This window comes from Clinocottus analis, unplaced genomic scaffold, assembly GCF_023055335.1.
Source record: "Clinocottus analis isolate CAN_PGR_092001 unplaced genomic scaffold, fCliAna1.0.p SCAF_27, whole genome shotgun sequence".
NCBI lineage: Eukaryota > Metazoa > Chordata > Actinopteri > Perciformes > Cottidae > Clinocottus > Clinocottus analis.
The window spans coordinates 1,010,171-1,024,402 of record NW_027176009.1 but is presented as its reverse complement, the minus strand read 5'-3'; the positions used below and the strand labels follow the sequence as shown (position 1 = coordinate 1,024,402).

General features: G+C 38.6%; 1 protein-coding gene across 4 annotated transcripts in view; it reads left to right on the top strand.

Annotated features, from left to right (window-relative positions):
- Positions 1-14,232, top strand: part of LOC137795095 (myosin-10-like) — a 57,620-nt gene that overhangs the window by 18,394 nt on the left and 24,994 nt on the right. For 2 of the 4 annotated variants that reach the window (XM_068592371.1, XM_068592369.1), the window contains exons 4-13: positions 2,499-2,526; positions 4,327-4,429; positions 4,758-4,787; positions 4,970-4,984; positions 5,612-5,629; positions 8,797-8,889; positions 9,461-9,524; positions 9,834-9,932; positions 10,123-10,266; positions 10,675-10,770. In XM_068592371.1, coding sequence (XP_068448472.1) covers positions 2,499-2,526; positions 4,327-4,429; positions 4,758-4,787; positions 4,970-4,984; positions 5,612-5,629; positions 8,797-8,889; positions 9,461-9,524; positions 9,834-9,932; positions 10,123-10,266; positions 10,675-10,770 — 690 coding nt within the window. The remainder of the gene's footprint in view (positions 1-2,498; positions 2,527-4,326; positions 4,430-4,757; positions 4,788-4,969; positions 4,985-5,611; positions 5,630-8,796; positions 8,890-9,460; positions 9,525-9,833; positions 9,933-10,122; positions 10,267-10,674; positions 10,771-14,232) is intronic. The other 2 variants (XM_068592372.1, XM_068592370.1) reach the window with 1 other exon arrangement.

Below are 14,232 nucleotides of genomic sequence, written 5' to 3'. Positions count from 1 at the left end.
TACATAAGTGAGATTTGTTACTGTTTAAGATCTTCAGGTAAAAAAAAAAGAGCACTTTTTGAGAATGATTATTTCTTTGAAATAATGCAAGGTCTAACTCTCACCCAAATCATAGCACAATATGTGAACATTCTCTCTGAAAAGGTTAAGTGAAGCAGAAGAAAGTTGGAGAGGGTTTAGTACAAAGAACATTCAGACGAGGTCTCCAAAATTTGGATCGGGGCACATTTGCACACATCTGTGACATTTGAATTTTCACATGTACCAAACCATATATTTCAAATGTATAATGATGGTGCTCAATACATCCAAATAGAGCAGTTAGGGGTTATAGGTTTTTTTTATGAAACAACCTACGATTTACAGTTTTATAAAACAATCACTCAGTCTGCTCCCCCGAGAGGGGGATTGGTTTTGAATTGGTTTGAATGGCCTGTCCTTGTGACATAAAGTGGGTGGAATCCACAAATCCAGAAACAGGGAAATTATGTTTTACCATTGTGTTGCAATTACTATTGTGTTGCAATTTCCACCTGATGAAACACTTTATATTAAAAATAAATTAATCTGCAAGCTCTTGTTGCCTTGCAACCATTTTCTGAGGGCAAACTTGGACAGGCTTTTTTTCATGCTGTTGTTGAGCTACTGAATTTATTTGAGATAACTAAAATTAAATCTTGAATGTTAAGGCTAGAATTGTCACAACTCTACTGAAATTCAGAAAAGAAGCATAGTTCCCTGAGTTGTTGATGGCTAACAAAGTCAATATACTAATGCAGCAGCTTGCCAGTAATCACCGGTAATCTTTCAGCTCACAGATGTGTTGACTTTGCAATACAGTTGGGGTATTAATTGCCCCTGGGACCAGGCCTCTTGATGAACTAGCACTCACTCATCAAATAAAAGAAGCTGTCTTTGCTTGAATGAAAAAAGATGGATGTCCAGTTAATCTTAAACTGTCAAATCAATCACAGGTATTTGTTTTGAGCCCATTGTGATGAATGGCCAAACTGCAAGTATAACTTTTGCTGCAATAAATCCATACTTTTTGATTTCATGTGGTGATAGCATTTAATTAAGGATACTTTTTTTTGATGATATTGAAGGGAGTTCACTTACAATGTTCAGGTGCAATTTGAACCGTTTCCAAAGATGAATGGATTATTTCAATATATAATCCTGCCCTTAGTATTGGTTTATTAATGACAGCAGTTGTTCTTGCTGAATGAATGTGAAGAGAGTCTGATGACTTTTATCTTATCTTTGGAGTTCTTGCTGCTCAGGCAGCCATGTGACTTTAAGAGGGGCCCTGTTCCTATGGGGGCATTGACGGGAAGACAAAGTAGTGTTTTCTCATGACATCATCCCCATTATATCCCGGTCCTCTCGATGACTCCGGCTTGCCTCACTCCAAGCTCACGAGACACTCTGAACTGGAATACCCTGTAGGTTAATGGAAGATGCATATGTTATACTTTATTGCCACATGACCACAGTGCAAATTGTCCCAGCACATCACACATTTTTCAACAAGAAAATAATTGGATCACTCATTGTCTCATCGTGCTGTAACTAAATAGTGGAAGCCATGTTGAATTCACAAGTGGCTGTAAAGCTATTAATTCTGATTCAACAGCTGTACTACATTTACCAAGATGCAAAATGCAAAGCCATAAACTTGCCCTACTGTGGTCACTACTGCTGCGAAAATCTTGTATGCTAGGTGTGGATCAAAAAACACAAGATTACACTGTCTGACTGAATTGATTCTTTTAAAGTTTATGAATTAAGCTGAGTATAGACATGTAAGTTGTCCTTTTAAATCTTTCAAAAATGACTAAATGGTCGCCAGCAGTCAGACTAGATAAACCTGTCATCACACAGGCACAAACATTGTTATATTGTACGGGTACAAATACGATATTATACAAATCCGGCCAGCTCCTGTTTTTTTCACATAGAGGCTATTCTGTGATTATTAGAGATAGACTGAATAATTGGCATGGCCGTTCACTTGAAAGATATCAGTTTTTATGCAGACATATTGGTATCTGTGTGTACATGGCGACAGGTACAGAACAAGAAATGTCAGTCGAGAAATGTCACATGTCTGAGTTCATTTAGAGACAGTGTCACGCAACCAATATATTTACCAATATAAAGCTGGCATTAGAGTTGCCTTATCTCTTCCGTGCAGTGACTTGACTTCAAAGTGCCGCTTCTCTGCATTTCTGACGTTGCATCCAGGAAATACCTGTGCTGAAATGTTGTGAAGCCTGAGCCGGCTGAAAAATACGGCCCGACAAAATGACATTTAAAACTTGTCAGTTAGCTCACAAGGACACACACACAATCTGCTGATAGGACTTTACTTTTGATATAATGTTTTGGTGATGAGGTTGTCAATCTAACTTTGCGACTACACAGTGGAGATTGTATCAGAAACTGCTGAGGTTTGACTTTCTCCTCCCCTTCCCCACTCTTCTTGTCTCCTACAGATCGAGAGGACCAATCCATCCTTTGCACGTGAGTAAACAGGCTCAGTCCATCACCACATGAATTTGATTTTATATTTTAAATTTTTTGTTAACATTTCTTTTGCTTAATTGAAACATATTAGTTATTGTTAATGAAGCAATTTTAGTGTTTTGTTTCTGTGTCTTATATCGCTAAGATAAAGATATAATAAAATAATCCTTTATTGATCCCACAGTTGGGAAATTGCAGGATTACAACAGCAGTGGACACAAGGAGCACATAGTAAATCCAAATCAAGTTATATAAATAAACAGTAAAACATTAATAAAAGCAGTAAAGAAGAAAAATAATCTGCGATAGCAATATTGTATATACAGATGGAATAAAAAGTATTTTAATGTATTTATAAAACACCAGTCGAAAGTAATTAAAGTGATTGAAGTGGTGTCAAGTGTTAAACTGAGCCCTCTGTCCTAAATAAATAAAGCATAAGGTTCACGATTGATTCATTAATCTCATGCATGTCTCTTTTCTCCTCTATATCCTCAGAAATAACATTACATGGTGCAGTATATTTCCCTTCCGCATTTTATTTCGTCTGAATGACGACAATGCGTTCACTGGTAATTAAACAAGTTCAGGAGCAGTGCAAGTGAGCCAGCTGCTCCCGGGCCTTAACAGTCATTTTAAATCATGCATCTCAGTGACACTGACCAGACTGTCACTACTTGAGAGATACGTGTGAAATGTGGATCTGAGAAATGCCTGACATGTCTGCGACACAGCCCTCTGGCGTCTTTTCAGTGACAAGTGTCTCCAGATGACAGGAATGTCAGCAAAGAAAATTCCAGAGGGGATATGAAGACATAAACCATGCAAGGCCCTTTCACTGTTGCAGGGTGAAGAGTGAGGCGTTCATGTTACATATCTCTTTGATATGCACAAAGGGGTCAAATATATTGTATTGCCCACCGAGCTAAATAATTCACTGTGATACAGCAAACAAAGCTAAAAACATATTGAAGGGCAGTTACTTTAATAATAATAAAAAAGACCAATAACACGTGAATCACATTACTTCAAATGGAACCGAAGTAACTTAACTGTAAATCGTGACCTTTGTGTTGAACTAAAAGACGAATATATTTATGCTTTCACACACTTACACAGAATACAGATTATACAGATAATCAAGGACTTGGAACTGAAATACACAAACTGATTGTAAACGGCATGAAACACTAAATAATGATCATGTCAACAACACTGCCTGATTACATGGCATTCTTTGACTATTCTCCTTTCATAGTACAAACAAGACACACCACTCTCCCAGTCTTAACTCAGCCACATCACTCTCACTCAGAACAGTATTTTTTTGCATACTTGGTGTATGCAGATTTGCACTTAGTGTAAAACCTCAAGTATGCTCTGGATCCAAACTGCTCCCCCACACTTTCTGCATGGCTTGGAGATTTTTCTGTTTTAGTTTTCTATGCCACGGTCTCTGTTTGACAGGGCAGTGAAAAGCAGGCTGCACACGCCAGCAACCACAGGCATAAGCTTGACTGACATTCTGGGAAAAAGAATATCGCAGAGAAATACACACATGATCAGATATGCACCCGAATTTAGTTTCAGTTAAAAGATTACATTTGTGCATTTCTCTGTTATGGGAATGAGGTGAGGGCTTGTGTTCTGTTACGCTAAAGAAAGAATCACAGTTTAGCTTTATTGATCCAGACTTTTAAGATGTAGATGGGTGAATTGTTTTAACAATCAATTGTTTCATGCAAGTTATTCTGAGGATTTTTGTGTTTGTGTGCGTGGCCTTCTTTTGTTCCACAGAGGTGAGTCAGGAGCTGGCAAGACGGAAAACACAAAAAAAGTCATTCAGTACCTGGCACATGTTGCCTCCTCCCACAAAGGAAGAAAGGACCACAACGTTCCGGTGAGTATGCTCTCCCTCGTCTCTTTAATTTAGTTTGGCAACGCCTGGTGGAAGCCATGAACTTAACAAGTCCATTAAAAGCTGTTCAAATGCTAACGAATGAAATGAATCACCACCACTTTGGCCTATCATATCGTTGTATTGCCCTGCAAACAAAGTACTAGGCTGTTATATTGACCTATAACACTGTAATTGGAATAACTAATGAGCAGTTTGGTCAGGGTGGGTTTGTTGCAGCAAAAGAATAGATACCAGTAGCCCGAGGAGGCAACATGTCTTTGTGCACTATGTACACAATCTAACAATTGCATTTCTTTATCTGTAACAGCCAGAATCACCCAAACCAGTGAAACATCAGGCAAGTTCCTATACTCACTTACACACCATGTGCATACTACTTGAACACACCTGATTTGTCTAAAAATTGATTTAAAAAAAATCTGTTTGTCATGAGCCTACTAAGGGCTTATTTAATAGTGTAAAGAAATCTAAAGACACCAAAACCGCATATTTAGCTTTAACGTTGTCTCTCTTTGTCAGGCTCAAAATGCAGTTGTAAGTACATTTTAAAACTTGCTTGGTTATTCAGACTTCCTTCACTGTGCTTTATGTGAATGACTTCATTTGTCCACACTGCCATTATTGAGAATCACACTCGGTGAAACATGGTGAAATGCATGTTGTTGTTTTTTGTTGTGATAGCCATATGTTGAGCCTCGGCTGGCATCTTGTGCTACATGAAACAGCAAATTCCGCAGCTGAATTGAGCTCGGATGCATGCTATTTGAACTTGTATTATTATAGCAAGGCATGAATTGTATCTGTGTTTAAGACTGTTGGAAGTTAAGATCAGTCCTAGTCATCAGGACCTTGATCCCTGCAGATAGTTATTGGATCCACATGTGACTGAATGACAGCATACGGGAGAGCCACATTACAGACCATAACTACCTGTTAACCTAGAACACTGGCAATAATCTGTGTCTTGAAGGCCAGGATTACAGACCACTGAGGTCTTACAATAACACCCGTTGCTAATTCCAACCATAGACCGCCGTGAGTTGCACCTAGAGTTTGAAGCTATGGATATTATTGAAAATGTTTTGCTTTAACTGCAATTTGTAATCATGAATGCAATTTATTATTTTCCATAATAACAATTGAATTTCCCCATTCCTACAGAGTGGATCCCTGTTTTATGTGAGTAGTATGTAGTTTCTCACCTATTTCACCTCAAAAATAAAAGGGGTGCTTTACCCACTCTGTTGCCTCCTCTTCATCATCTGAAGACTGACTATTCAATGTTGTCTGATGTTGGGCATTAGATGTTTTCCATCCTCTTAATCCACTTGCTGTAGTTCTACATTCTTAGCCTGACTGCCAGACGGCAGTATTTTTGCACTGAATATCTCCATCCCGCATATAAACAGGTCAAATTGTTAAACCAACAAAGTCACCTGTGACCATGCGTATTGGCTGTGTATTCATTTTGTGCATACTCATCTAGTCAGTGAATTGTTCGTGGGTTAGGTTTAAGGTCAGGGGGTTAGGGTTAGTGTTGGCCATAATTGTTGTCCCATCACACGGATGCTTGCAGACACTTGACTGCCATGCAGGAGGCAGGGAGCTACACATGGGACATATCAGTTCCCCCTCTCACCTTATCCCAGGTCTTGCTCAGAGCCTGCAGGAATCCAGCGTGGACTCCTCTGCTCAGACTCTCAGCCATGCATCCATTCTGGTGTTTGATTTCATGTCTAGGTCTAGGAAGCTTGGAAGGTTGACATGACATCAACAGCTACTCTGGGAATGATTAGCGTCACCACGGTCCTTTCCCCCGATGATGTTTATGTTTTATACTGGGGCGACGCCCTACATCATTGCATGGTCACAGGTAACTTTGTTGGTATAACAACCTGCCCACATATGAGATGGAGATATTCAGTGCAAAAGCACCTTCATCTGGTGGTTAGCCAGATATTATAGAACCATAGTTACATTTGTTATGTTTCAACTTTTGCATTGCATGATGTGTACTTTCTATCGTCACTGAATTAATAGGATTTGCTTCTTTTAGACATTTAGCATTTACCTTGCTTACAGTGTAGAGACACCTCCTTTCATAGAAATACATTGTTTGCTCGAACCTCTCATCATTTTACAAACTAATTTTGCTACCATGAAACTTATAAATCCCATGTTATTTATTTGCCTCCAAAATGAAGAAGGTTATTCACATTACATCCACTGTTTATTATGTTCCAATCTGTCTCACTTCAACAAAAAAAACAACTGTTGGCATGTTTCACGAAGTTGTTTAGTTTAATTCCTCCTTGTGGTTTATTATCTGTTAACTAGGAATTAATAATTTGAGGTAATTATAAAATGGCAATATATTTTTTTTAATTATTCTAGCGGTTTCTATACTTGTAGTTGACACATAGGATTGTACCAAACATTTTCACAAACCTGTCTTGATTCTACACAAACAGAATCGGTTCCAATAATATGGTCTGTTACTGACAGCGATCATATAGCTTCACAATACTGGTTCATCCAAATTACTCGGCCCTGCTCTACTGATGCAGAACCTTTCTTACATGAAGTTAGATTCAGTCTGAAAGCTCTGTTGGCCCATATGGGTTCTCCACATTGGCTCGTTCCCACCCAAATTCAGATACTTGATACAGGACTGCTCTCCTTTTTTGCGCTGGTGAAAACAGCGACTTGTAATATTGGTCCGGCCTTGTGACCTCTGGAGCAGATGTGGAGCAGTGATTAAACATCCACAACTGGCCTCTGTCTGCCCCATAAGATTCAGTGGAACAGTTTTGATTGATCCTCTCTGACTCCACTCAATCTGCCCTAAAGTACTGCTGCACGGCCTGCCAAACAGCCTGCACTTTCTGTGACTGGGTGTATTTGTAGTGAGTGATAATGTCTCTCTCGGTAGTTTTGAGACATTTGCTTAAATTTGATCACAGCTGCACAAAATCGGCCAGCTCAAGAAGTGAAGTAGCTTGCTCCGCCGGCTGTCAGATGCCGACATGCCCACTTTGCAACAGGAATGTGGGTCAATTTCTAATGCTGCTAAATTGGACACCCACCAGTGTTTGTAATCTGCTCTTTGTCTGTATGTGCATACAGCAGACCACACAGATGGGTAGAGGCTGCCAATGAACAATTTCAGATACCAAGTTGCATCACAGGCCTGCGTTTATACAGAAGCAAAGGTTTTTGGTTTGAATCCCCTGCCCTCTGTGGGCTCTGATATCTGGAAAAGGACCAGGTTTCTCCAGTTCATCCTGCTTCACTCCAGCTGCTCAAAACCTCAATTAAAAGCAGCCCATGATGCTCTGCGGCCTAAGATCACATTTCACGTCTCACATCCTGAGTGCAATGCTGATTCCTCATCCCACAGAGTTCCCTTTGGTGGAAAATGGCCTCCTCAAACCTTTGGTGTGTGCAGCTATTTTTGACGTAATGGGAACATATTTCGCTCAGCCACAAGAGGAGAACTAACGTTGGTAAAATAAATAGTTTTTCTCTCTGCAATCTTGGATTCTCCGGTCATAATGAATGCTTAGATGGGAACACAGTGAACCACCTGTCCAAACATACAGTATGGATAAGTTGCTTATTTATTTATTCAGACTCTAGAAGGGTCCAGTGTGATGGGGGGGAAAAGCCAAAGTATATTTGTTGTGTGTTGTGGACACATTCGATGTTATAGAAGAACAAGTTGGCTTTCCTGCAACAAAAACTCATATTCTCCCTTAAATTCCTACGTTTACAGGATTATATCTCATGTGCTTGAAAAAATACAGTTAGTCCTAAAGCCTCAAGTCCACTGCCAGGAATGAATTGTGTCCACATTAGGCTTTCTTAAATATGATCAGATTAATTTATATAGCTTAGAAAACTGAACCAAAATATATTTAATTTACAATTTGATGAAACATACAAATATTTTTTTTCTTTAAATTGGTTTTCAAATGGCGTGATCACATCCCTTCGACCTGTCTGGATGAAAATTTCTTTGATAGTAAAAAGCCAATTTAGCTCATGTCAAAACCAGCAGAACTACTTTAGAGAATTGGATTTGGATTTTTAAAGAACCATCGTACCACCTTACAAAAAGAACCCCACTAAGTTCTTACAAAATGATTCTTATAAACTTATCATTATTAGGTATCTTAGGTTTCTCTCTCTTGGTACATCTGCATATTTATTTTATTTTACAGTTTTCAGTGATTCACATTTCATTTCTCATAGTTTGTCTTGGTTAATCTATTCAGTTTTATGTATTTTTTTTGTCATGTGTCATTTGTCATGCAGGCCTGCTGTAACATCCTTCTGTTTTTCAGGGTGAATTGGAACGTCAACTTTTACAAGCCAACCCCATCCTGGAGTCTTTTGGGAATGCTAAGACAGTGAAAAATGACAACTCGTCACGTTTTGTAAGTACCGACAAAAATGATACTCATGTGGAAGGGCTGCATTTTTACCGTGCATCTCACAAACTACCCTCGTCTTTGTGACGATAAGCAGAAGTAAAATGGATTCCGAGTAATTATATTATCATAATTTTCCTGTAAGCCATTACACAAGTTGTGTAGCCGGACACGGGCGCCTGCTTGTTATCAATGATGCCTTTGATGTGCTTGGTCGTTTCAGACTGGAGGCTACTCCACTTAGCAAACCTCTTAATAATAACATAAAAGATCTTGGCTTAAGCATTACTGTGGTATCTGTCAAATTAAGGGGCATTATTATTGAAAGCATGTTGCCTCATAAAAAGACTCTGGTCAAAGCTTTTCAGCTTGAGTGCTGACCAGCTTTGAGAGTTTTTACTGGATCAGAAACAGACCAGTTCAATAATGTATTTAATGTAATTTATTCTGTTGATGATCCAACTTATCAGGCGCTCCTCACCATGAGACTCATCTTGTGATACAACAGAGTCATAATGTAAGCAATTCCTTTTTTCTATATCGCTTTGTGAGCATTTATCTTGTGTTCATCTCGCAGGGAAAATTCATCCGAATCAACTTTGATGTCACCGGATACATTGTTGGAGCCAATATTGAAACCTGTATCCTGTTTTGAAAAGATTGACTTGAACTGACTAAGATTCAGTCACTGGAGCTGATATATTTACAAAAAAAGCCTCGCCAAGAGTCACACAAATATTTTCATCATAGAATGCTGTCCAAATTTATTAGCAACACTGAAACAGAAAATTATTTTTGAAATCATATGAATTCTCAACCAATTTGACCTGTAGGAGAGGTGAAGGAAGTGGCTCGCGTATACAGTGACCTGCATTTTTATGTTTTGTTTCTACATCAAACTGAACCCACCAACAACAAAAAAAAGATTTTCTTTGATCATTATGTGTCAGACTTACTGGAGAAATCCAGAGCTATCCGTCAAGCCAAAGATGAGCGCACCTTCCACATTTTCTACCAGCTGCTGGCTGGAGCTGGAGAGCACCTCAAATGTAAGAACACTGAGCTTTTAATACGATCAAGATACCTCTTATTCCCTTTGTCTGTCATTACTCTAGACCTTCCTGATTTTGGCAATGGCTTTGGTAATGTTTGGCTGAACGATATCATTTTTTATATATATATATATATAATTCATATTTGTATCTGTATATTTTGATCTAAGCACACTTCTCTTCTCAGCGGACCTGCTTCTGGAAGGATTCGACCACTACCATTTCTTGTCCAACGGTAACGTCCCAATCCCGGGTCAGCAGGACAAAGACAACTTCCAGGAGACCATGGAGGCCATGCACATCATGAGCTTCGGCCATGAGGAGATTCTGGGTATGTTTGCCACAATAGAAACTTAAACTTAAGCTTCTGTAATGTGAAGTATCTCCTAGTGAACAGAACATCTGGAGGACTGTTGATATGATGGGTGGGGTAAGTGCTAGTATTCCAAAATCAAAATAGATTGGATAAATGTACATGTGAATTTATCAAATTCATGAATTCATGAGGAGGATTAGTCTCAAGTAATATTTTACAGGGAGATAAAAGAGAGGGATTTTAATGTAAAGATACTTTTACATATTTTGCATGCACCAAAATAAAATAAAACAATGAACACTGGTAAACATATGGGTTGAATGTTTCTTGTTTTAAATGATTATGTCCAGTGATAGTAAGAGGAAATCAATCATGATAAAGTGATGTTTTACAATATTGATATTGTTCTCTTTACATCTGTAGCCATGTTGAAGGTGGTGTCCTCGGTGCTTCAATTTGGTAACATTAACTTTAAGAAAGAGAGGAACTCTGACCAAGCCTCCATGCCTGATAATACTGGTAGGTGCACACACACACACACACACACACACACACACACACACACACACACACACACACACACAGCAATCCTTTTACATCGGCTTCATAACATCGTAGCTTGGAGCTCACAGGTCAAGACATTATTCTCCTCCTCTTCCTCTTCCCATATATACTTCAACTGTCCTCCTTCTTTTCTTGCCTCCCTCACACTGCGTCCTCATCCACAGAAGAGAGGGACTGGTGATTAATGTCCTTTCTTTCCCAAAGACTTGTCAACCTGCTATTAAGACCACATCATTATGAGGATTTACTCCTGAAGGAAACGGGGCACAGTCTCCCAGTTCCTCCACATGTGGCACTGCATATTTGGCACTTAAATGAGGGAGGTAGGGAGAGAGAAGGAGCTGAACGCCAGTGAGGCAGCTCGGCCAGATAGTCCCAAAAGCGGCGAGCAGAATCCAGGATTGAAGCAGATGTTTTTTTAGTAGTGAGACTTGGCAGATCTAGACCGGGTCATGCTTTTTTCTACTTTTCCACAAGCTCCAGCCATGTAAAATATGACATTTTCTTCATTACACTTCATCAGAAAATATCTTTATAAGATTTGTGATACATCTTAATTTCAAGTTTAGTTTAATTTATATTTAATATTAATTATTATGATTAAAATCCAATCGTCAAAATAATACTGGGAACACACAAGTACGGGTCAAATATACAATTACTACTGTGGCCTCTTTTTATTCTCATTAAGTGTGGCTTCAGCCGCATGGGGTCATAGACCCCATGCTGCAAGCACACTTCATGTTCTCCTGCGGGCTTATTAGTTGGAATGCTGCAAGCATTCCAACTATTGTTCTTCAAATCTTTATTAAACTGTTTCTTCTTCTATTTCTTCCATCCGTATTTTGGACCGTAACTAGTCCTTCATATTCCCAGTTACAGAAAAAAGTTCAATTATTCAAATATTCAGCTACTTAAGGAGACGATGGCTATGACTTTTCATATTTCTGACTTTTCAAATTTCCAAATTATTAAGCTTTTTATGATTTTTTTTATAATGGGACCCAATGGGGAAATTTTCAAATCATCTTCAACTTCAAACGTTTACAGTTTCTTCATACGTTGAGCTTGAGACAATATTTAAAATTTCACATGTTGACAAAACCTTTAGCTATTAATCTACGCTTTTACATTTTTCATATTTACTCAAATTTTAAAATTATTCAGCTTTTTATAAAAAAAAAATGAATGGTTTCCAATGAAGAACATCTTCAAATCCGCTTTCAACTCTTCAACTTCAAAAGGTAAAGGCTCTGTCATGCCTCCAGCTAGAGACACCATTCCACCTTTAAAATGTTGACAAAACGTTTAGCTGTTATTGTATTACTCATCTTTTTTGATATATCCTATATTGTTTTAACTGTCGGCGTTTTCGTTTTATAGTTTTTCCGCACCTTTTCTGCCTTTCTCATTATTGTGTGTTGGGCAGCTCACAGCGGTGACGTCATACTCCAGAGCGAGGGCACTTGGCGATACACATATTTTAAACTTGCTCTCTACTCCAAACCGTATACTCTTTGGACATAATTTATAGCTCAAAACGTTGGAAATCTTGTCTTCTGCCGTAAACTGCGGTCGATAGGAATCCAACAGATAAGACGTGTTGAGGTCCGACTGAATGGGAGAGCCGGTCCGTCCCCAGCAGCAGCCCTTTGGTCTGTGCATCTACAGGCAGCAGGCACGTAAGCGGCCGCACACGCGAACGGGTGGCGCACATGAACGGCCGTGCTCGTGCGTGAACGTGTTATTATGGTCGCGTGCACGTTCGTGTGTGTGTGTGCGCGCGCGCGTGTGTGCAGGTCACTTTGGTTATAAACGTCAGGATTAACAGCGTCACTGACGTTCACGTTGAGGTTTGACGGATGGTTTTGTAGACACTCAGTAATATCAGGTCTCTCACCAACTGCACCTGTAGATCAGTGGTTAGCAACTCCGCCTTAGGAGCAAAGGGTCAGTGGTTCAAACCCCACCTATGACAGATTTTAATTTTTCAAAAAAACTTTTTTTTTTCTTCTGTTGGACTGGACACTGTGGCGGGCCGGGTCGTATGTTTGACACCTCTGATTTAGATGATGCAGTTTTCCTTTCAACTTTTCCAATGATACATTTAAACGACAAGGATTTTCAACAGTTCAATTAAATGATGTTGAACTGTAACATTTTTCAGCAGGTATTTTGCCTTTTCTATATTTTCAGTAATGATTTGCTATTTATTTATATATTCATCTATTCCGCAATTTTCAGCTGCATTAATATATTCAGCTGTTTTTACATATATTCAGCTATTCTTTCATTTTCAAATATATTTAGCTATATTTAGCTAATTTAAGCTATATTCCACTATGTTCAGCTATATTCAGCTATTTCCTTCAAATATTTCAGCTATAAGCTTCAGCCTTTTGCATTCCAACGCATTTTCAGCAGGAAATGCTCTTTCTAGTTATTATTAGTTGGAATGCTTCGAGCATTCCAACTATTGTTCTTCGAATCTTTAAAAAACTTATTATTCTATTTCTTCCGTACGTATTTTGGACCTCTTCAGCTCCTTCATATTTTCAGCTACAGAAAAAAGTTCAATTATTCAAATATTCAGCTTCTTAAGCACACGTGTGCAACTTCCTTTTCAAATTTCAGACTTTTCAAATTTTTTAATTATTAAACTTTTTATGATTTTTTTTAAAATGGGACCCAATGGGGAAATCTTCAAATCATCTTCAACTTCAAACGTTTGCAGGTTCTTCATACGTTCAGCTAGAGACACAATTTCAAATTTCAAATGTTGACAAAACGTTCAGCTATTATTCTACGCTTTTACATTTTTCATATTTTTTCAAATATTTAAATTATTAAACTTTTTATAAAAATAAAAATGAATGGTTTCCAATGAAAAACGTTTTAAAATCCGCTGAAACTTCTTCAGCTCCAAAAGCCTAAGGCTCTGCCATGCTTTCAGCTAGAGACACCATTCCAAGTTTAAAATGTTGCCAAAACTTTCAGCTATTGCCGCATATCTCCACTTATTGATATATTTTATACTGTCATAATTGTCAGCGTTTTAGTTTTATGTTTTTTTGCCGCCTTTTCTCTCTTTTGCATGAGTGTGTGTTGCGGACCTCAGTGCACGTGATGTCATACTTAGAGGGCAGACCCACGTCAGATCTTGAAGATTTTTTTTTTTTAAATTTGCCGTAAACTCCGTACCGTGTACTCTTTGGGCATAATTTATAGCTCAAAACGTTGGAAATCTTGTCTTCTGTCATAAACTGCGGTCGATAGGAATCCAACACATTCAGACGTCTCGTAATCGGACTGAATGTGAGAGCAAGTCCACCTCGCTCTGCCATCCGCTTCAATGTTAAATCTCCCTCCAAAGCCACGTCTCCCCTGAAGCTCGTACCTGATTTGTAAATCGCCCGT